General features: G+C 58.6%; 2 protein-coding genes across 2 annotated transcripts in view; one reads left to right on the forward strand and one right to left on the reverse strand.

The window, feature by feature from the left end:
• The first annotated feature begins 1,888 nt into the window (after nt 1-1,888).
• Nucleotides 1,889-8,405, forward strand: AOC1 (amine oxidase copper containing 1). The gene is made up of 5 exons (XM_020800147.3): nt 1,889-2,213; nt 4,249-5,811; nt 6,535-6,823; nt 7,179-7,311; nt 7,598-8,405. Exons 1-5 carry the CDS (start codon nt 2,123-2,125, stop codon nt 7,877-7,879), a joined length of 2,358 nt encoding a protein of 785 aa, XP_020655806.3. The 5' UTR covers nt 1,889-2,122; the 3' UTR covers nt 7,880-8,405.
• A 1,509-nt stretch (nt 8,406-9,914) lies between these two features.
• The window catches only part of KCNH2 (potassium voltage-gated channel subfamily H member 2), a 68,320-nt gene continuing 55,160 nt past the window's right edge, over nt 9,915-23,074 (reverse strand). The window contains exons 8-15 of the mRNA XM_073002637.2: nt 21,830-22,029; nt 21,130-21,382; nt 17,843-18,036; nt 17,639-17,738; nt 13,916-14,194; nt 12,648-12,843; nt 11,789-11,981; nt 9,915-11,486 (exon numbers count right to left, since the gene is read on the reverse strand). Of these exons, the coding sequence (XP_072858738.2) occupies nt 11,310-11,486; nt 11,789-11,981; nt 12,648-12,843; nt 13,916-14,194; nt 17,639-17,738; nt 17,843-18,036; nt 21,130-21,382; nt 21,830-22,029 (1,592 nt within the window). The 3' untranslated portion in view covers nt 9,915-11,309. The remainder of the gene's footprint in view (nt 11,487-11,788; nt 11,982-12,647; nt 12,844-13,915; nt 14,195-17,638; nt 17,739-17,842; nt 18,037-21,129; nt 21,383-21,829; nt 22,030-23,074) is intronic.

Here is a 23,074-nt window from a genome sequence, read left to right on the forward strand (position 1 = left end):
AGAGAAGAGACAGATTCCAGCCAGATGATGTGGGTCGATTATGTTTTGGGTGTGCCATTCCTGCCAGGCAGAGCTCCCAGTTACAACCATCCCAGTACACGTCACCCCAGCAAAGCGGTCTGCTAGTCCCCCTTTTACATCTGATAAAGCTCAGGAGACTGTAATGTTGCAAAACCAAGATTGGAGGGGGGGGGGACAGGAAACTATGTGCTAGTTTTCTCACTTGGTAAACTTTACAACACTAGAGGTCAAATGCTGGTTAAAATCTTTGAATTTCTGCCCTCTTGGATCATGAATATAACCAGTTTGAGGCTCTCTTCCAAACAGTGTGTACACCTTTTTCACAATATGCTTTGTTACATAAAAAAATATTTTCAGGAATACAGAATTTTTATAACATACTAAGAACCTCTTTGGGCCTTCCTGGCCAACTGTCTCCCTCAAAACAATTTTATTTATTATTTATTTATTTAAAATATTTTTTACCCCACCTTTCTCCTTAAAAAGGACCCAAGACAGCTTACAACATTGAAAGACATTATTTAAAGTTAAGAACAATGAGTATACAATAGTGGCTTACGTCATTAAAACAATATCTTTTTAAAGCTAAGAACAATGCATATAAAAAGGCAGCCTACATCATTAAAAGATCATGTTAAAGCTAAAAACAATAAGAATAAAAACATTAAAATGGAGCAAACCAATGCCAATCTGAGAAACGGTAAGCACAAGCAGTACTGAAAGGTAGCCAAGGGAGTTGTGCAGAACAATCTGCCCCCTTTCCTTACTCCTGCCGGGCACCAGAATGCCCTTCCATGGCAATCTTATGGCAAGGGAGCTTCTACAACCAAGCATCATTTGGGGGGGGGGGCATAAAACTTGCGCTATGGGCTCCCTCCTGACACGCCTGCCATGATTGCATCCTACAGTACTATTCAATCCGCGCGTCAGGAAACAAAGCATTTCAGTCCTAAAATTGTTCTCTACGCTTTTGAACACCGTCTACGTGTGGGGGTGGGGCGGGTGGGGTGGGGGGCGGCTGGTTCCTCCTCTTCCTTTTTCTTCCCAACCATGCCTTCCTGATCCTCCCTGCCTGCCTTTTGTTGCTTTTGTTCACTCTGAAGGAAACCCACGACCCTCGCTTTTGTAGCTTTCATGATTTGTCAAACTCTGCTTTATACGAACTGCTTTTTTAAAAAGACTCCGACGTTCTGTAACTCAAATACTTTGGTTTATTCATTAAAAAAAAAAAAAAACCTTTCCACTACTCTAGGACAGCTTTAAACATGTAATAAACGGACCGATTAAGAGCTGAATTTTCCTGGGAAAGGGGAATTTTGTAATTTTCTAATCACAACATCAGGAAATGACTCAGAATCAGCTTCCCCCACCCACCCACCCACCCACGTTTACTCCCACCAGGCAGACCATCTGGAGGGCGCAGACGTTCTGGAGGAGAGGCTGGCGGGCATTTCAGCCCAGCCGATGGGCCTGGAGGACCCGCCACGGGCCGCCCTCTCGGCCCAGGGACCGCCCGCGGTGGGGCTGGAGGTCCCCGAGGCTGCTTCCGAGGGAGGGGCCGCCCGCTCGGGCCCCTCTCAGAGCCCCGGTGCCGCCAGAGAGGACGGGGCTCTCCGCGAGCCAGGGAAGGACCCGGGCAGGCCCGCGGCGCTTTCCCAGGCTCCAGGCATGCTCACCACCAGATCTACACGGGAGAGCTCCGCAGAGAGAGGGGGGGCAGCCGTTCCCCAGAAAGACCCTCAACCCTCCTCCCCCCCCCCCGAGGGAACCCGGGCTCCTCTCCCCTCCCCGCCTCCTCCCGGCCGGCGCGGAGCCCCTCTCCGTCACCCTTGGCTTTCTTAAAGGACCTTTGCTCCCTCTTTGATCTCGGAGCCCCGGCCCGGCCTCTGGCTGGCACTGGGCCCGGCCCGGCCTTGGCTCCCGGCTCCCCAGCATCCCTACCCAGCTGCCAGCCCGTGCCTGGGAACCTCCCCGGCATCCCAATGCCAGGCTCTGCCCACTCAGCTTCACTCCTGCCAGGCAGCAGCCAATCACGGCCTCCAAGCCCCGGCCAGCCCAGCCCCTCCCTCTCTCCCTCCCTCCCCCGCCCCCCCCCCCAGCTATGAGAAGGGCCGGCGGCTGCTCCGGGGCCAGCAGGGGAGTTCAGGAGGAGGGCCGGCTGCCAGAGACGCGCGTGTGCCAGGGGCCACCAGGTGAGCGGCACCTGTCAGGGCATTCTGAGGGAGAGAGATCTGGACTCCTTGCCCAGTCCCTGGGATGTCACCCATGGGGTCACAGTTAGGCACAGGCTGGGGGGGGCGGGCATTGCAGGGTGATTTGTGTTGGGGAGGGGAGAATCAAGCAGGGAGGAGGGCATTCAGCCAAGAGCAGCAGCAGGCTGCTGTTGGGGTGGGTGGGTTGCTGACAGTTGGGCTTATAGGGGGAGGTGTGTGTGTGTGTGTGTGTGTGTGTGTGTGTGAGAGAGAGAGAGAGAGAGAGAGAGAGAGAGAGAGAGGTCTTGGGGGGCACTAAGCCCCCCCCAGAATGAACCCCACGGAAGAGCACCAGTTATTTGTGCACGGTTTAGGGCATGGGAGAGCGAAGAGTGAAACCCCAGGGAGGACATATGGGGTCCCTCCCTCCGGCCCGGTCTTCCCTTGCTTCATTGCCTGCCACCCCAGAGAAGGGCTTCTGCTCCCCACCCCACCCCCCGCCCTCGCTGCCTTGCCTATTTTTCAGGCCGTTTGCTCCACTGACAGACTCTGACCTGCGGGCTCTCCTGGGCAAAGGGGGGCAGGGCTGTCAGCCGTTACTTAATCCCGAGGAAAAGCACTCTGCACGTGTTCAGAAGCAGCCCACCCAGAACTCCGTCTCACCGTCTCCATCACCCTTCAGATGGCAGAGCCCCATACAAGGTTGAAAAAAGCGACCTGCCTGCCTACAGCCTTCCTATCTAAAAATACCACCACGTCACCTGTTCCAAGGCGGAGCGCTGGCACTTGCTGCAGAGGCTGGGCTGGGGGGCGGGGGAATCCTTCCACCTCTAGCCCTAGACTTCCCTGTCCCAGGGGTAGAGTGGAGCGAGGGAAGCTTTTTTTCCCTCTCACGCCATGCCAGAACCAGGGGACATCCACTCCAATCGAGTGTTGGGAGACTGAGAACAGACCAAGAAAATATTTCTTGACCCAGCGTGTGGTTAGTGGAACTCCTTGCCACAGGATGAGGTGATGGCATATAGCCTAGAGGCCTTGAAAAGTGGAAGGAAAAGTCCATTGCAGGTGACAAGCCATGATGGGGACATATAAACTCCAGGTTTCAAAGGAAGGGGCCTCCAAATTCCAGATGCCTTTATGCAAGGGACGTGGTGGTGCTGCGGGCTAAACCGCAGAAGCCTCTGTGCTGCAGGGTCAGAAGACCATGCAGTCATAAGATCGAATCCATGCGACGGAGGGAGCGCCCGTCGCTTGTCCCAGCTCCTTGCCAACCTACCAGTTCAAAAGCATGTAAAAATGCGAGTAGATAAATAGGTACCACCTCGATGGGAAGGTAAAACGGCGTTCCCTAGTCACGTTGGCCACGTGGCAACGGAAACTGTTTTCGGACAAGCGCTGGCTCTACGGCTTGAAAACGGGATGAGCACCGCCCCCTAGAGTCGGACACGACTGGACTAACAATGTCAAGGGGAACCTTTACCTTTACCTTATGTTCTGACGGTCCCCAGGGCCCTTCCCTCAAGGGCAGGGAACCTGTGGCCCTCCTGAGAAGGGAGACGGCAGTTCCCGGCGTTGCTCCCGACGGCTCTGGTCAGGTGAGAGGTGCCCTCGAGTGGTCCTTAAAGAGTCCTGGTCCACCCCCCACAACTCACCCCCTGTTTTTCCAGCCCTGGCAGAAAGTTAGTAGCTTGCGCTTGGGTGCGTGGATGGCATGTGCTGGGGATTCCTGACACCAAGCTGAGCCCCCCCACCTCCATTTGTCTCTGGGGGGGGTGCAAGCTGTCTGCCTTCCCACCACCTGTTGCCCTCTTCTTCTGTCATCCCTTTTGCATCACCAGCTGGGCACCTAGAGCCATTCTTGTGCCTCACGGTCAAAAAAGTTACTCTGTATGTGCGTGTTTTCCCTCCCTCCCTCCCTCTGTGTGTGTGCGTGTGTGTGCGCGCGCGCGCCCGCGTGCATTTTCAAACCAGAGCAGGAGTGCTGGCTGTCCTTTACAGGCCCCTTCTCTTGACTTCTTCCCACTTCCTCTGGCAGGGCCTGCCGTCAGGATGGGGCCCCTTGCCTCCCCAGTGCTCCGCATGATGGTGGGGACCCTCAGCCTCTTGGCCTGGGTAGAATCCTGCTCTCCCGCCCCATCCCAGGAAACAGCCTCCGTTTTCTCCGACTTGACTCCGGCGGAGCATCAGGCGGTCCGGGACTTCCTCCTCGGCCGCCCGGAACTGGGGCTCCGGCCCAGCCGGAGAGAGCTGGGCTTAGCTGAGAACAGCCTCCTGCTGGTGGAGCTTCTGTCCCCCAAGAAGAGCCAGGCTTTGGGCTACCTGGACTCGGGGGGCTCCCGCCCTCGGCGCCGAGCCCGGGCGGTGGTGCTCTTCGGTGCCGGGGCCCAGCCCAACGTCACGGAGTACGTGGTGGGGCTGCTGCCCAGGCCAGACTTCTACCGGCCTTATGGCCGGCCCGTGCCCTACACCGCCAGGCCCATGACCCAGGCGGAGTACCGCGCGCTCTACCGCAAACTGGAGGAGTTTCTGCTCCCCCTGCGGGCGTTTCTGCAGGACGTGGCGGGCTTCGGCCTGGGGGAGTGCAAAGACCGTTGCCTGACCTTCACCGACATCGCGCCCCGCGGCCTGGCCTCCGGAGAGCGGAGAACGTGGGTCATGCTGCAGCGCTTCGTGGAGGGCTACTTCCTGCACCCGGTGGGCCTGGAAATCCTCGTCGACCACCGGGAGCTCGACCCGAGCCTCTGGACAGTGCAGAAGGTGTGGTACAACGGCCGGTACTTCAGCAGTCCCGAGGAGCTGGCCGAGGGCTACGCGCAGGGGACGGTGGCCACCGTCCCGCTGCCCCCGCACCCGGAGGAGAGCCTCTACTCCACTTTTATGCCCCGCGGCCAGTTCACCACCGGTCCCCCGACGGACGCGCACGGGGCCAAAGTGTGCGAAACCCAGGGCCACCGCTACACCGTGCGCGGCAACCTGGTGGAATACAGCGGCTGGAGCCTAGCTTTCCGGCTGCGCACCTCCACGGGCTTGCAGCTCTTCGATGTGCGCTTCAACGGCGAGCGCATTGCTTACGAGGTGAGCGTGCAAGAGGCCGTGGCCTTCTATGGGGGGAACACCCCTGCAGCCATGCAGACCAAGTACATCGACGTCGGGTGGGGAATGGGCTCCGTCACGCACGAACTGGCCCCTGGAGTCGACTGCCCAGAGGTGGCCACCTTCCTGGACGTCTATCACCAGTACGACGCCCCCGGCCCGGTCCGCTACCGCCGCGCCATCTGCATCTTCGAGATGCCCACGGGAGTGCCCATCAGGCGCCACTTCAACAGCAACTTCCAAGGTGGTTACAACTTCTACGCGGGCCTGGAAGGGCATGCGCTCGTCCTGCGCACCACCTCCACCGTGTATAACTACGACTACATCTGGGACTTCCTTCTCTACCCAAATGGGGTGCTGGAGACCAAAGTCCATGCCACCGGCTACGTCCATGCCACCTTCTACACGCCCGGCGGGAGGCGATACGGCAGCCGTATCCAGGCCCATGTGCTGGGCAATGTCCACACTCATCTGGTGCATTACAAGATCGACCTGGATGTGGCAGGTGGGTCCCCGGATCCCAGGGTGTTCAGAAAGCAGCAGGCCGGGCTCCCAAACTAGCAAGCGGCCTCCTGCCCTGAGCCGCCCCTCCCAGCTTCTGTCACGGGCAGGAGGCAGGCGGGGCAAGCAGCCACAGAACGAGGAGGTCTCTCGGTGGTTCTCCCTGATGAGGAACGGATCCGTGGCTGGAAGGAGCGGGTGGCTCTTCGGCTCCAGAGGAGCCCCACCCCCACCCGCTTGGATGCGCCCCTGCTTTCCTGCCGAGGCCCTTTTCTGGGCTTGACTAGCCCAGTGGCCCTCGCACACACAGGCTCAAACATAGAACAGGATTCCCTGCTGGGGGGGGGGGTTGTTTCCCCACAGAGAACCCCTGGGGGAGGGCACACAGAGCCCGGCAGCTGCTCAGCGCGCGACACAGGGCCCCTGCTCCTGGTGTATGTCGTGCCATGGAGGTCCCAGAGCATGAGGCAGCGACCACCCCACTCCCCACCCCCCAAACACACCTGACAGCTGCCGATTGCAAGCCTGCTGGAGAGCACCTGTTGATAAACAGCGCGGGTGACTCGAGGGCCCGCCCCTGTCGAGCTGCTGACCGCGCCACCTCTTTCGGCCGCTCTTCGGACCCTCTCCCTGCGCTCCCTGCGTCTGGCGGCAGTCTTGCTCTTCCTTGACCAGCCGGCCCCTTTTCCGGCCACCACCGTCCTCTCGTCCGCATTCCTCCTTGCAGGCGCTGGGAACAGTTTCGAGACGCTGGAAATGGCCCTGGAGAATATCTCGCTCCCCTGGGACCCGCGCCACCGGCTGGTGCAGCCACACGTGGAGCACCGGCAGCGCCCGCGGGAGCGCCAAGCCGCCTTCCCTTTCGGCAAGCCTCTCCCTCGCTACCTCATGGTCTACAACCCCCGCCAGCAGAACCGTTGGGGGCACCCGCGCAGCTACCGCATCCAGCTGGTCTCCCACGCCAACCGGGTGCTGCCACCCAACTGGAAGGAGGAGGCCGGCATCTCCTGGAGCAGGTGGGCCCGGATCGTGGCAAGACGGGGCGGGGGCACCCCTTTGAAGGGGCGGAGGGGCGCCTTCGGCAAGGGCCCCTGTGTGGGCCCTGAAGCAGAACCAGCAGCAAGAGGCTGGGCTTTTCCGCCACCCCCAGCCACCCCCTTGGGGAAGGGGGGGCCCGGGCTCCCTCTCCTGCCGCTCTCCGTGGCAGACACCGCCCTCAGGGAAGACCCCTCGGCTGCGCCCCAAACGACGAGAGCCATAGGGCGGGAGGCAGGGGCGCCTTCGCTCCTGGCATGAGGCGTGGCCAGGGACGGGTGTGCCCCCACCCCATTCCCGAGTGTGACCCCGCTGTCGGTGCTCCCCGTTGGGCAGGTACCAAGTAGCCGTGACGCGGCGGCGCGACTCCGAGGACACCAGCAGCAGCCTCTACATCCAGAACGATCCGTGGCAGCCGAGCGTCTCCTTTGAAAACTTCCTTCGAAACGACGAGCCGCTGGATGACCAGGTGGGATTGGGAGGAGGGGGGGGGCGGGGGTGCTGAGAATGTCTGTGTGTGTGTGTGTGTGAGAGAGAGAGAGAGAGAGAGAGAGAGAGAGAGAGAGAGAGAGAGAGAGAGAGAAGACGGGGAAGGTCCTGCCGAAGTGCCTGAAACCACCGTGGGTGGCGGCGGGGGCGGGGGCGGGGGGGGAGAAACTGAGGAGGGAGCCTGGCCTGGGGGCTGCGGTCGGGCGGTGGGCCCCGAGGCTGGGACTGACCAGCCTCCCGTGCCCACGCCCGCTCTCTTCCTGCAGGACCTGGTGGCCTGGGTGACGGTGGGCTTCCTCCACATCCCCCACGCCGAGGACGTCCCCAACACGGCCACGCCAGGCAACGTCGTGGGCTTCTTCCTGCGCCCCTTCAACTTCTTCGATGAGGACCCGTCGGTGGCGTCCCGGCGCACCGTCATTGCGCGGCCGGTCAAGCCCGGGAGCCCGGAGGGGGCGCTCATCCAGCGCTGGACCGCCCCAAGCAGCCCCGGCCCCTGCGTCTCCGAGGAGCCCCTCCGCTACAACGGCACCTACCTGCCGGTGTAGCTCTGTCTGTCTCGGGGGGGGGGGGGGGCTTGAGCCAGTGAGATTCCGGGGGGGGGCGCTGCTCCCCCCACCCCCACCCCCCATCCAGGGGAGGCCCAGAGGCCGTCTGGACATCTGCAGCCTGAAGGCCTGCCCGGATCCGACAGGGGTGGGCCAGGATTCGGGGCTCTGCCGTGTCTTGGTGGAATTTCATCCACCAAGAGAACAGAAACCATTTCATGACCTCTTAACTTGCCTCCCCCCCCCCCAAAGCAAAACGAAATGAGCTGGCCGACTCCAGAGGGCAGCCACGTAGGACTGCGTCCAGAAGGTGGCATCCCGGGCACCTGCTGTGCCACATCGTGTGGAGGTGCCCACAAACAGAGCGTATTGCCAAGCTGCCTCACCCCTTTGGCCCCGAGGGGCACCCTGCCCGGACTGGTCCCTGCCCCAGGGGCGCACCCGTCCCTAGCGCGGGTGTTTCATGGGCTCTGTACAAAAGCGCGCTGCACACCTTTCAGGCATAAAGGTCTGCTCTTGATTCCACGCCCCCGTCCAGCTCGGTGTGTCGCCCGCGTCTTCCACCCTTGCTTCTCTGAGGGCTCCGGCTGCTGCTGCGTGACTGCCAGAGCCCACGGGGGGGGGGGGGAGAGACCCACTGCAATCCGCTCAGAGGCCACCCAGTGGATGGCACACTGGCCCGCGCCTTCTGACTGTGCAAAAGCTAAGGAATTTGTTGAGGGGGGGGGGATTCGTTTTGGGAGGGGGTGCAGTGAAAGGAGAAGCCAGAATCACTGCTATGGTAAGAGATGTGTGGTGGGAGTGGGAGCGAGAATGGGGAGGGGGCACGCAATGACATGTGGGAGGAACAGGCAGGGAGAGAAGCGGCCTCGGCCTCCAAAGCCCATCGGCCACACCACGCGGGCTGTTCCTTATGGTCTTTCCGAAGGCCATCCCTGCACCTCGTGGGGGCTGGATTCCGAAATGTTACTACCACCCCTTTGGGTTTGGGTATTTTGAGAAGAGCAGCAGAATGCCAAGAAAGGGAAACCTCCCTTCCCTCCCTGTGTGTTGTTCGTCGCTCATCTCTGCCGTGTCTCCCCAGCCCCTGCCCCCCCCCGTTTAAATCTGAACAGACCCAAACTGGGCCATCTTGCCTTGGTTTCTTCTCAGGATATCTGTGTTTAACTCACTTACAAGCTGCCAGGACCTCCACTTCACTGCTAACAATGCGCTCTGTCCCTGGCGGTGGCAGCTGCTCACAGCCCTCTCCCTGGTGTGGAGGAAGTGAGTAAGGGGAGCAGGTGGAGGGGTCCCCCCCTCCTCACTCTGCCAGGAGCTTCTCCGTGCAACTGGCGGGCGAGCCCAAGGGAGTGGCCTTCAGAAGGGAACCGGGCAATCCAGATCCTGTGGCTCTCCAGGGCTGCTGGCAGTCGCTGGGCCTGCAGGTGGGCAAGGTGCCTCTGAATGCCTTCTGCCAGGGCGCACCAGTGGGGGGGGGAGCGGTCCTGACATGGGCTCAGTCCGAGTGGGGCAGCCAGCTGGCTGCTCTGGGCACAGGAGGAAGGGACCAGGGAGGCCAGAGTCTGTGGGGGGGCCCTCTTCTTGGCGGGGGACCCTCTTCGAGGCACCCCTTGTGTCTGCCACCAAGGGGCCACGTGGCGACTCCTCTAGCGAGCATCCCTTGGCCTGCCCTCTGCCCCATCCTTGGGCTGTTGCAAGAGCCCAAGCGATCTGCAGGGTGCCAGGCTGGCACTGCCCAGAGTCATCGGGGGGGGGAGGCAAGCCTGGCTGCTTCATTGCCCTCCTCCACCTTCCTCACCGTCCTGGCCCAAATGCGTTGCTAAGAAACGAACCCCCACAAAGCCTGGGGTGCCCCCTCCCCTGCTCTCTGGTCCCCAGTGCTCCCGCAGATTGTGAACCTGCACAGCCATGGGGGGGGCAGCAGGGGGAACTGCCCCATTTTGTGGATGCCACATCCTGCATGACCTCTGCAGGGCCCCCCCTCCAATAGTCACCAAGGCCATTGGATCAAAGATACCCACAGAGCCAAAGGGAGGCATATCCCAGTTGAAGTTTATTGGGCATCCGTTGCTAATGCTGAGTACAGCATGCGGGGGGAGGGGACATGGATATGGGGGGGATCTTCTCACGTGCAATTAGAAATGGGGGGGGGAGTTGGAACATGGCTTGGGCCTGATACCCATTGGAGCACCCATGGTGTGGCAGCAAGTGGGGGTCGGAGGGCCCTCTGGGTGGGCAAAGGCCCCTTCCCCCTCCCATACCCAGCAAGCACAAAATGTCAGAGAACAGGACAGAAAATCCCCCCCCCCGGTGTGGCTGATTGGGGGGGTTGATGATAAGAATTCCCCCCACCCCACTCCACTTACAAGAAGATGATGGGAAGGAAACAAGGGCCAGAAGCTTTGTCTGCCCTCTCTCTGTGGGGGGGGGGGGGTTAGGCAGAATTATCCACAGAGCATTGTGATGGGTGGGGGAGGACAAAGGATAAAGGTCAAGAGACCTGGACAGGTTAATCCTGCACAAACTTGTGCTGAGGTGTGGGGCTGCCCCACAGCCTTCTCTTCTGTAGCACGAACTGCACCCTCACTCTGAAATGGAGAGGATGGTTGACGGGTCAACAGGAAAGGTCCCAGTGGGGGGTACGTGGACTTGGAGGGGGGCCTGGGCACAGGGCTCGCTGGGGAGGGGTAGCTGACAATCCACATGCCGGTGCGGAAACCAAGGGGCACTGGCTACCCAGATGGAGGGTGTGACCCCAAACTCCTGGGCCTGCACCCTGGTTCTTATGCACAGACCCCCCCTCCGTCTCTCCCTAGGGGGGACGCCAGCCCTCAGAAGCCAGCATGGAGCCAGGAGGGTATGATAGGGGAGGAGGAAGTGGCACATCTCCCCCCCCCCCAGGCTGCAGGGGCTCCAGTCTGAATGCCCCCTCCCCACGCTATCCCTCCCACCTCTCTATCTCTCCCCTCCGGCCTGGATGCCCGGGGGGGGGTGAGCTTTAACCTTCCCCTCCCCCACCCGCCTGCTGCCACACCGCTGGGGGACTGACCGCCTTGGGGGTCTTGGGGTGATATGCCTGGGGTCACACGGGAGATTCTAACCCTTATCAATATTACTAGTATTCATTATTATTCATTAGTACCACTATTCCTGTGAGCAGCCTGTCGGTCCATGAACAGTCCCCACCGACCCATCGGCCGATGGCCACCATGCCGACTGGCCCCCGCCCCGTTAGGCCAGCTAACGTCCGAGCGGATGTGGGCCGGCTCCTGCACTGGCCAAGCCCCAGTGCGGCCTTCGCCCTCCTCCTCCTCCTCCTCCTCCTCTTCGAGCTGCCCCTGGGGCTCCGACGCCCCCCTGCCCATGACAGGAGGGCGGTTCCCAATGCCCAGAAAGGCCCACCGGCCGGGCCTCCGTCAACGGTCCATTAACTGCCCGGGTCCGAGCAGTGTCTGTGCAAGTCCGTGGTGGAGGCCGGGGGGGCCGGCGCCAGCTGCCCGGGGAGAGAAAGGCGCCTCGGGCCGGACAGGGGTGGCTCCACCAGCAGCACCACATCGTCGCTGGGATGGGCAGCATCCAGACCCGGCGCTGGGAAATCGGGAACCTACGTGGGAGGAAAAGGGCAGAGTCAGGGCCTGGACAGGCTGGCGGACAAAGGACTGCCCCCCCCGGGTTTCCTACAAGAAGGCACCCAAGGGGGCACCCGGCTTATGGGAAGGGAGGATGCTGGCACACACAGCGCCCCCGGGGGAACGTGCCGTTTTCCTTCTGCTTCCAGCCGGAGGTGGAAAAGCCATGCCATGAGGGCGATGGGCTGGAAGCCCCCCTGGTGTAGGGGCCTGTGGGGAAGTCGGCCCGGCCGGGGGATGGAGGGGGTCTCGGGTGCCCCCCGGGCCTGGTTCTCACCTGAGCTGGGGTGCGGAGTGCCGGGCCCCGGAGGGGGGTGACGGGCAGGGGCCGCTCCCCCAGGGCTGGCTCAGAGCCCGGCGGCGGAGGCAGCGGAGATGAGACTGTGCTGTAGGCTGGTGGGACCAGCACCGCCTGCCGCTGCAGCAGCTGCAGGATGGCGGCCACGTCTGCGGTCAGGCGGCTCTCGAGCCTGGCGGGAGGGGGGAAGAGCAAGGAGACCATGAGAGGCGATGGGAGAGGGCGGAGGACGAGGGGAAGTCTCCAGCATCAGCTACCTCCCCCCTATACCATCATCTCCACTCCAAGGGGCTCCGGGGCTGGTGGGTGGGGGGCTTTCCGTGATGCTCCAGAGACAGGCCTGGCTGGGAGCTCTGCTCGAGGGGGTGGGGGTGGGGGTGGGGGGTCTTGGACCAACCTACAGGAACCTCGCCTGGCCCAGCCCACAGGATGTGCTCCATTAGAGCTAGGGTAGCAAGGAAGGGGCCACACTGTGGTGGCCGAGGGTCCTCCCTCCTCCCTTGGGTTTGCCCTCCTGCCTCCGGACCCTCCACTCATTCCAGGGATGGAGGAAGGGAAGCCGCATTCTTGGAGAAACGGCGGGATCATCAAGGCACAACAAAGTGCCCCTGAGCACGTGTCGAGGGCACACCATTTGCTCCATTTGGGGAGACGGCTGCCAGGACCTTTCTCTCTCCCTCAACCATTCAGCCATGACCCCATGGTCAGCAGCCTCCCTGGGCTCCAAGAACTTCGGTTTGGGTCGTGGCCAGAACTGAGAGGCAGGACCCCACCCTCCCTCCTCAACCCACCCACCCCGGGCTCTCACGGGCACGGCCCCCTGGCCTGCCTGCTGTACCTGTTGAGCTGCTTCTGGAGCACATCCAGGCGGCTTTCCAGCTCCAAGCGGTGCCTCCGGCTCAAGGGGGTTGAGCCGGTCAGAGGGATGTTGAGGGCAGGGCGAGCAGGGAGGGGGCAGCGCGGGAGCTCCTGGTACTGCCGCTCACGGCTCTCGCCCCAGAAGCTGAAGATGTTGGAGACGTCTGAGAAGGCCCCTGGATGATGGGGGAATTGGGGGGGGGAATGGGGGAGCCGGTCAGCCACACAGGGCTACGGCCCCACCCCTCCTCCCCTCCTTGGAGCAAGACCCGTTAGGACGTCTGGAAAGGTCAAGTACCAGAAATGGCTAAAAATCAGAGATTGTGACCCTGCACCGCGGCCCCGCTAGGACCCTGGACGATTCGTTTAGCTGTGGTGGCAGGAACCCCTTTGGTTGCAGTGACGAAGAACCGACCCGTGGAATACCATCCTTCGGACGAGCATGGTCGCAAACACAAGTCACTGCAAGACTTTCTCTACCCCTGGGGAGACAGTGGGGCCACCCTCTTCTGCCTCTCCCCGGAAGAACTTCGCTGGAATTGCACTGATTGTTGGTGTTGCTTGTTTGTTTTGAAAAACAGGGCAAACACCCGAGGGTCCAAACCAGGAGGGGCCTCGGCTGTCGTGAGGGAGTGAAGGCCGCCAGGGCCAGGCCAGTGGGGAATTTTGCTCTGGCGGCCGTCTTTGGCGGAGAGGAGACGCTCACTAAGGCTCCCTGGCCTGGAAAAGAGCATGACGGGGGGGGAGTGAGCAGCGTCCCCCCCCTTCCCCCCCGGAGAGACCACACACACCCACACGGCCCAAAGCCCAAGGCAGGAAAAGCCAAGCTGGGAACGGATGATGCTGGCTGGTCAAGTCTGCCCACCTGCCCACTTTGCCCCATGAAAAGAACCCAAAGGACCAATTCCCACCCCCCCACCCCGTGCTCCCGCCCAGCAGAAGACCTTGGGGCGATGTGACAGCATTGCTCCCACAGCTGCCGTGGTGCCTGGCTGTCCTTTCTTTGCAATATAATAAGGTCTAGAAGCTTGGTTTCTTCAAAGCGCTGGCCTGCCACCCACGTTCTGGGGGAGCGAGGCAACACAAAGCCACACCGTCTCTCTCTCTCTCCCCCCCCCGCCCGCCCCCCCCCCGCTCCTCACAGGTCAGAGACCCTGGGTGCCTGCCTCCTGGGGGGAGGCGCAATTCAGCACTGGTGGCATCAGACTCTCTCCCCCCCTCACATCAGTCCCCCCCCCAATGTCCTACCTGAGAGAGGGTTGTTTGCCTCACTGCCTTTGGGCTCCGTGGGTGCAGGGGAGGGGGGCTTCCCAGGGGGCAGGTTGGGGTGAAAAGGAGGAAGCGCTGTAGCCACCGCGGGGGCAGGCGGGGGCGTCTCCTCCTCGTCGCTGGAGGGCGGGCTGGAGGGGGCCGAGCTGCTGAGGCAGGGGCCCCAAGAAGGTGGGCCGCAAGGGGCCCCTGGCGCCCGGCAGTTCTGCCCTCCGTGCAGAACCTTCGGCAGGTCGTTCGGGTCTCCCGTCTTCTCATCTGTGGGGAGAGCCAGAAAGGGTCACAGGGGGAGGGGTCCTGGCAAGAGGGTGGCGGGGGGGCTTGTCCTCCTGCCTACCTGCACGAACACCCGTGAGCACCCACAACCCCCCCCACACCTGTCTCTTGGGCCAAAGGGACCCTGTGGGGAGACCCTGGGCCCTGCAGGGAGCAAAGGGTGGGAGGAAGGAGTGCAAGCACATAAGGGGGGGGGAAGAGAGGGTCCCTGTTGCCACCCACAGAGGAGAGGAGGTTCCCTGGGGTGGGAGCGGGGGAAGACCCATCGGGAAAGCCTTCCCCATTGTTTTTTCCCAGTAGTTTGCAAATCTGACCAACAGATGATGTGGCTGACCCCTGACCGGTTCTAGGATTCGCTGGGAAGTGCCAAGGGTTGGGGGTGTGAGTGTGTGTGGCCGGGAACTTGGAAACGCTGGACGTTCCCAGGGCTCCTGCCAAGTGGAAATAGAAGGCAGAAAAAAGGACGATCCGATGACTTATGGACAAGTAAAATGTATTCGTGAAGCCTTTCACGGCCAGGATCCACAAGCACCAACAGAACTTCAACAAAAAAGAGGAAAGTTTGAAACTCAACAAAACTTGGCTCCCAGCTCTGAAAAATACAGCGTGCAAAAGGTCAATGAACTCTACCCAGCCACAAGGACCAGGGATCACTACACAGACAAGACCAGCTAATGACACCCATCAATCACAGTGACAGATAATCTCTCCTCCTTATCACAACAATACACCCACAACAAGGCACAATAACCACCCATCTCCTGAATAGGACAAAAGCTGATCTCACAGCCATAAATACTCCACTCCCAAGCAAACTACACCAGAGCAGAGTACTGTCCTCTGAAGATGCCGGCCACAGAGACTGGCAAAACGTTAGGAAGAACAACCTTCAGAACACGGCCAAAGAGCCCAAAAAACCCACAACAACAATAAAATGTTACCTCTTATGAAGCGAAGGAGTCAAATGAACACATTTATATAAAAGAATAACTTAGCCTAACCACAGCCCTCTTGCCTCTGTATTTGGCTACATGAATGTGTAACCTTTTATATCAGGTTTATGCTTAGGAGACAGAAATAGACAAAGGAGGAAAGCCACCTGCATTCCTTTGCTTGCAAGTACAGTGGTGCCCCGCATAGCGAGGTTAATCCGTTCCGGATTAACCTTCACTATGGGAAAACATCGTAAAACGGATCAAAAACCCCAATTGGAACGCATTAAACAAAGTTTAATGCGTTCCAAATGGGCCCAAAACTCACCGTTCTCCAATGTTTTCCCTTGTTCCGGCGGCCATCTTGGGTGTACCGGCAGCCATTTTGAGCATCCCAGCGGCCATTTTGGGTGTACCGGTGCCCCATTTTTTGTGTTCTGGTGGCCATCTTGGGTGTACCAGTGGCCATTTTTTTTGTTCTGGCGGCCATCTTGGGTGTTCCAGCAGCCTTTTTTTGTTCCGGCGGCCATCTTGGGTGTACCAGCGGCCATTTTTTTGTTCCGGCAGCCATTTTGGAGCCGCAGAACAGCTGTTCCCCCATCGTAATGCGAGCATGCCCTCGCATTAGCAATGGGGAAATCCGCATCACAATGCGGATTCATCGTTCAACGGTGCACTCGTTATACGAGGCACCACTGTAACTGGTTTTAATTGGGAATTTGTCCTTGCTTGCTGATAAGAGAACTTTGGTCCCTGGCACGAAGACAAGAGAGAAGAGTTGTTATGGCCAAGACCCTGGGCACCAGCGACCCCCCCCTTTGCCCCTCCTTCCCCACACCCTTCTGCGTCCCTCCTTTTCATCTGAACTTATAAAATGTATAGTCTGTACAAGCGCTTTACACTTCTCCTCTGCTTGTTCTGGCAGATGGAGCTTCGTTTCAGCTAAAAATAAACAAAAATATATCGGATCTCCTTGTCCCTGGTTAATTGAAAATATATTAAAGACAGGTTAACTTCCCGAAATTAGTTCTGGCAACCTTTGGAAGTACAGCTCCCCCCCGGGGGGGGGAGAGAGGCAGTAGGAGAGGAGCCAGAGTGATCGCAAGAATGAAAGGGGGGGAGCTTCGGTAACGAAGTGGAAGAAGAGGAAAGAAAACATATAGATAAACAAGCTGAATCAAAAGTGAGAGAAACTCCAACAGGCGCAGGAACGCTTGGTGGAGCGATAGATTGGACTGTTAAACTGCTCTTGAGCACTGTCTGCTGGGAATTTGTATAATCACACCTAGAATTACTTCAATAGTTCCTTTGATTAAAAATAATTGCTGAAGACTCTATTAAAACAAGTGGGACTGTGTATAACTCTGGATTAAAGAAGGTATTAATGAGACAAGGAAGATCAAGACAAAGGGAAAGCAGAGTTGGAGTGAAAAACATAAGAGAAAGTAGAGTTGTTTGCAATTTAAAGAGGCTGTCAGAATCTTCAACAGAAAAAAAATATGGCACAGAAAATGCAAAAAACACAAGAGGGAGGACCTAGGGCTGACCCAGAACCTATTGACACAAATATTTTACTAGAAGCCATAACAAAATTTAATGAAAGTATTATAGCTTCGGACCAAAGAACACCGAACCTTGATAGGAAAGTTGCAAACCATTATGTGACAAACTTGAGAGACTCACGTGCAATGTATGGATGAACAGTTTTTGGGAGTAAATTGGTCTGAGTATGACATGAAGAAAGGTCACAGAGCACCGAGGAAAGTCAATCAGGTCACCTGTTGGTCAGATTTGCAAACTACGGGGGGGAAAAGAGGAGCTTACGGAAGTGTTAAGAGAAAAACCAGGGTATCTTAAAATTGAAAGTGATTACATCATGGTTTTCCACGATTATTGTCTTGAAACAATGGACTATAGAAGAAAAATGTGAGCTATCGCAGCCCTTTTTATGGCAAAGGGCATCAAGTACATATAGGGTCATGCAGTTTACATGACAATCTACCATAACGGGAAATATTACAGTATAGGGTTGATCCTGAGAGATCAGCCATAGACTTTCTGATGAATGCTGGTCTTATAACTAAAGAAGAATGGAGCGAACAAACAACCAAGCTGGATGGCCAAGAGCAGGAGCAAGAGCAACAGACGGGAGGAAGAAGAGGAGACGGCAAAGGAAGAACAGGTGGTCAGAGTGAAAACACGGAGCGGACGAAAAGCTAAACAGAAGGCAACATAAAAAAAGCATGACTAAATGGGGAGGTCTGGGAAAGGTTATAACAATGGTTAATACCCTGTTTCCCTGAAAATAAGACAGGGTCTTATATTAATTTTTGCTGCTCCAAATAATCTCAGTGCTCAGTTTGTATCGGGCCAGGTGAAGTCCAACCAAGCCAGCCAGCCAGCCCCAGGGTCCCCGGGAGGGAGGGAGGGGGCTGGCCGGTTGAGCCAAGGAACCCGGGTGAACCTCCTCACTTAAGCCTCGCTTCCTCCTCACCTTTTTCAGTGCGCCGGCGGAAGGAGAGTTTGCGGCGACGCAGCCGGTTGAAGCCGCCGTTCATCTCGTCGCTGCTCGGTGAGCCAGGGATCATGTTTGTCTGCAACAACAGAGAAACACTGTTAACATTTGGGGGAGGGGCGGGGGGGCTCAGCAAGAAGAGGGTGGGAGGCCTCCAGGCAGGTTCCCCAGGGCACAACGCACATCTCGCAGGTTGAAGGTGATCTCCAGGTTGGACCAGAAGTGGTCAGAGAACTCCGGGTACATGTCCAGCACCTCCAGGAGGTCTTCGCGGTGGATCTTGTGCAGATCGCAGTAAGTCAAGGCGCGGACGTCTGCGTTGGACTTGCCGGGCCGTGCATAGAGGTTGAGGGGCTCCCCAAAGATGTCATTCTTTCCTGGGGGGGGAGGGAGGGAAGGAGGAGGCAGAATGAGCCCCTGCCTGGTGGATGGAGGCGTGGGTGGGTGGGACATGCCACGAGACCAAGCCCAGGTGGCCAACCCCCCCTATTTATTTATTTATTTATTTATTTATTTATTTATTTATTTATTTATTTATTTATTTATTTATTTATTTATTTATTTATTTATTTATTTATTTATTTATTTATTTATTTATTTATTGCACTTACATGCCGCCCATCTAGACCCTTGGCCTCAGGGTTGGGGAAGGAGGGGAGGAACGCCTCTCCTCTCCTCGGGGCTCTCCTCCCACCATCCCTCAGGGCAGCTGCTCTTCCTCACCTCCTCTTCTTCATCCCTCCTCTTCCTCATCCCTCCTCTCCAACCCTCGTCCCCTGCCCATCCTCCCACTTCCAGGCTCAGCAGCCACGTTCCTGGCAGACGTGGCAGCTCAGGAGATGCTCTGCCGGAGGCAACGACTGCCAGATTTTTGTGGCACTACCACGGCAGCTGAGCAAAGAGGGACTGGGCACAAGCGGAAGACTTCCGCTGTTTCACCAGGGCAGCACTTGCCCCCTGGAACCCTGTCAGGGCAAGCAGGAAGGAGCCCAGGCTCTCCTCACATCCCCACCACCCTCGCCGTCCATCCTGTTGCCATCCTCCACTCCTCACCCCCACGGTCCCCTAAGGAAGCGATTTGGGGGGGCAGAAGTCTCCTCCAGATGCCCGCCACAGATCTGTGGGGCCTCGTGCTGCAGGAGGTTGTGACAGCCACAAATTCAGATGTCTTTAATCAGGTGGACGGAGCTCCTCGTTCAGACAGCTGGGGCTCAGTGCCCTTCCCACGCCGTCCTGCCTGTGGGCCAACGGTTGGGGTGTGCAAGCAGCAGAGCCCCCCTCGTGTCCTGAGGCCCTGACTGTCAGCTTCCCGCTGCTGGCCAGGCCAGGAGACAGGATACGGAACAAGAGAGGGTCGGATCCAGCATTGCTCCTCCATTCTGATGCAGAATGGGACGCGTCCAGGGACGTGGGGCCTCAGAGCAGGGTGGGGTCTCCAAGATGCTCCTGGAAAGATGGAAGCCAGTCCAAGGACTGGCTGGTGAGTGCTCTCCCCCGGCACAGAGCAGGCGCACTGCTCCACCTGGGGCTATTTTGGGAGTGGACGCGTGCCCAGGAGAATGAAGACATTCCAGCAGGAACGGCATCCTCTGCCAAGGAGGGCACGCTCCTCCTTCACAGTGGGAGAGGGTGCCAGCCAACAGAACAGCTGAGATCAATGCAGGGGTCAAAGATCCTGCCAGAGCAACCTAGAAATAGCCTGGCGTGCCCCAATTTTGCAGAAGGAGAGCAATGCCCACGGAGCTCCACGGTGGCTTTTCATCTTCTTCCTCAGGACGGGATTCTTTCAAGACGGTGCCGGAGAGCAAGTGCCCCTTTCAGCCTTGGCCACAGCTGGCCTCAGATGCCCCGGAAAGAAAGCCTGACGTGGAGCCAGCCTCCCCCCCCCCGCCCCCAACGACTAGCTGAAGGGACTGCTGCATGGCCCCAAGAGAAGGAAGGCGCCCTGGTTTCCTGTCGGAACGATTTTCAATAGGGTGAAGGTCACCCTGGTGGGGAAACTGGGCTGGAAGGAGGCTGTATCTGGAAGGAGCTGGGAGCTCCCTGTGGGCAAGATCTGCTCCAGAGTGGGAGGTCTTTCCCAAGCCATGATCTGGGGGGAAAATGCCATCCTTCACGCCCCTCTGTTTACACCCAGGGAGGTGCTTGGTCTTCCTTCAGGACCTCACAAAATCTTCCTCCGAAAGGCAGGAGGGGCCCCAACGAAGGGCAGGGAGGAAATCCCTGCCTCCAACTTTCTCTCCTTCAGATTCTTCTGCCTTTCCCGCTTAAGGGAGGGACGGCTGAGGCCAGAACGAGGAGAGTCTTGCCCATTGGGAGCTGGGAAGCGACGGAGGGATCTTTTAATAGAGAAGACCCCGTCTGCCCCTTGTACCAAACGGGTGCCAGCCTGTTGAATGCTGGCAGGAAGGAGCATCCCGTGGGGACACCAGAGTGGGAAAGCAAAACCTTCAGGGCGGCCAGTTCCTGGGAGCCCCGCTCTCCCCGAGAGGATACGGCAAAGGTCCGCCCGTGGGCACCTGAGTGGAATGGAGGCGAGGCGTCTGGGTCGCCTTTCTTGGGAGGCCAGGCTGAGGCTGCTTCAAGCTGTTCTTGTTTCTAAAGCACAAGCCTGGGATTCTGTGTCAAAGCTGAGGCAAGGGCTGGAAGGAGCACCACGCAGACTGCTTGCCAGGGCCTTCTTCCTTCCTTCCTTCCTTCCTTCCTTCCTTCCTTCCTTCCTTCCTTCCTTCCTTCCTTCCTTCCTTCCTTCCTTCCTTCCTTCCTTCCTTCCTTCCTTCCTTCCTTCCTTCCTTCCTTCCTTCCTTCCTTCCTGCTCCCTTCACTCTTTCCCTTTTCTCCCCCTCCCCAAAATTATCAACTGTATTGGTGGAGCTGGGGTGAGTGTATTGGGGGGGGGAACAAGAGAGAAGGTGGGGGAGCTTGGGGAAATCGTGACAGAGATTGCCCACAGGCAGCAACCTCAGGGCCACCCTTATGGAAAGGCTCCCTCTCCCAAGATTGCCACAGGCACCAATGGCCAGAAGCCATGCTGCATGGCCAGTAGCCATCACCACCCGGCCTGTGAAGAGGGGTGGGTCAGATAAAGATTTGAGGGGGGGGAGGGGTTTGGGAGAGATTGCTCTCAGTGGTAACAGCTGGATGCAACCCCTATAGTCGGAGATGCACAGCTGGAAGACACAGCTGGTTGGTTTCCAGGCCACCCGGGGGGGGGGGGGAACTTCCAGAGGCGCTGATTTGGCGTCTGGAGAGCAGGAAAACGCCACCCTTGGATTCCACCGAAGAGGGAACTGTAGCTGGCTTGACCCACTTCCTTCAGTCACAGAGGGCCAGGAACGATGGCCCTCCCCTCCTGGCTTGCAACTCCTGGCCTGCACGCCTGGGGGGTTTGTGAAGCTTCTCATAGTCAAACCTCCCCCCCGCCACCTTTTCTGGCTGCAGCTCCCCAACACTGGCCCTCCCTTCCTTACCCAAGATGGCCACCACCACATCGCCACGCAGGATCTCGATGGAACCTCGGGAGATGAAGTACAGGGCGGTGAGGACGTCGCCTGCATGCACCAGGGTGTCTCCCGGGGGCGCGTGCGTGGTCTTGAACTTCATGGCCAGGGCCCGCAGGCACCCCTTGGTGGCCCCCTTGAAGGGCCGGCAGTTCTGTAGCAGGCTGCGGTTCAGGTGGAGGCAGATGTCGGCCTGCAGGCACTCGGGGAAGCCCTTCAGGACCTGCAGAGGTGGCGGGAGGGAGGCAGAGCCGTTTGGAGTGGCGCACCAGGGGTGGGGGCAGAAGCCTTTGCTGAGGGCCAAGCTGGCCGGCAAGAAAAAAAACGGGCCTCGAGCAGCCGGGGAGGGAGAAGCCACAACCTCTGTACCGCCCAGCATCCACACAAAGGCCAGGCAAGTCCACCCTGAAGGGGTGCGTGTGTGCATGCGCTGAATTCGGTCGGTTGCCTTTCGTCCCTCCTTTTCTCGGATGAGCTCCAGGCAACACGCGTGGCTGCTCCTCCCTGCTCCTGCTTTGTCTTCCCAAGAACCCTGCGAGGTAGGACACTCTCTCACTCTGCCTAGCCTCAGGCTCCCAGCCCCAGCCCCCGCCCCCCAGCAGCTGGGACCAAGGCTCCTCGGGGGGGGGGGTGTCCCACGGTTCCAGCCTCCCCCCTTGGCACCACTCACCGCATTCATGTCAATGCCGTTGGTGTAGGACCAAGCGTGCTGGAAGTACTCCTCCAGGCGCTGGCGCAGAGGGTTGGGGATCTGGTGGAAGCGGATGAATTCACGCACGCGCAGCATCTGGGTGTGGTAGCGCGCGGTCCCGGAGTACAGCCGCTGGATGATGGCTGACACATTCCCAAATATGCTGGCGTACATCAGTGCTGGGGTGGGGGTTGTGGAAGGCAGGAGGAAGAGAGCGCCCAGTGAGATCATGGCCTCCAGCCCCAGGAGACTCTGGCCACAAAGCGCTGGCCCCCCTCCAAGGGATGCCTTCCTGCCCTGCTTGACCGCCCTCCTCTCCACCTCCACCCCTGACTCTTCCTGTGTTCAAGGCACGACCACCCAAAGTCGAGCCATTTGGAGAGACGAGATTTAAGGGACCAGGAAGGATCACCGGGCCATCCAGAACAGGATCTCCAGAGCTGGCCTTACGATCCCGCTGCGCAAGAGCATAATCCAACTCTGTGCTAGCAATCTTTCACAAGCTCCTGGCTAGCGGCTGCCAGAACAGGCGAGGCTCCATTTTGGAGGGTCCTTCGAGGGGCTGCAGCTCCAGGTTGGAACCGCGACATATGGCAGAGAGCCCAACAGGGAAAAGCCACACACCCACTCCAGGCAGCAGAAGGAAGAAAGCCTCCAAATGTATTTATTGAGGACAGTCAACCTTTCATGCATTTTATGTGTAGGAAAGAGAACGTTGGTCTCTAAGACTCTTATAAAGAAATGCAGGCCTCCTGAGCCATGTCAAAAGGCCAACATGGGCAAGGGAGGGGGGAGGATAAGCAACAACAACAACAACAACTTCTGTATTGTAAGTGCTAGCAGAATAATTTGAGTAATATAAAAAGTGAAAATAAAGCCACACTCTTACGGCCACTGGCTACCTGTGACATTAGGAGAAGGCTCGTCTCTCTGGAATTCTCCATAACTCTCCAGCTCCTGTGGAACTCCCACCCACTGGACATGCCTTTTGGAACAGGACAGAAGGATCCAGGGGCTAATCCCCCTCCTCCTCTCCAGACACGACCACTGTTGGTTTGTCTTAGAGTTCCAGCAAAACCTGGAAGGAACTGGATGTCCCCTTGTGGTTTCAGGACAAAAACAACACCCCAGTTTTTGCTCGAAACAAGATAGGTGTGGCAAGCAATTTATTTTTTTTCTAAATAAAAGGGTACCACGCTTCCTGGATCACATTTCCAGGAACAA

The sequence above is a fragment of the Pogona vitticeps genome, chromosome 6 (genome assembly GCF_051106095.1).
Source record: "Pogona vitticeps strain Pit_001003342236 chromosome 6, PviZW2.1, whole genome shotgun sequence".
NCBI lineage: Eukaryota > Metazoa > Chordata > Lepidosauria > Squamata > Agamidae > Pogona > Pogona vitticeps.

Excerpts from the sequence above, each read along its gene's own strand:
- AOC1 (XM_020800147.3), top strand. The coding sequence starts at position 2,123 with ATGAGAAGGGCCGGCGGCTGCTCCGGGGCCAGCAGGGGAGTTCAGGAG. Across the intron at positions 2,214-4,248 it reads CGTGTGCCAGGGGCCACCAG|GGCCTGCCGTCAGGATGGGG; the intron begins GTGAGCGGCACC and ends TTCCTCTGGCAG. Across the intron at positions 6,824-7,178 it reads GCCGGCATCTCCTGGAGCAG|GTACCAAGTAGCCGTGACGC; the intron begins GTGGGCCCGGAT and ends CCCGTTGGGCAG.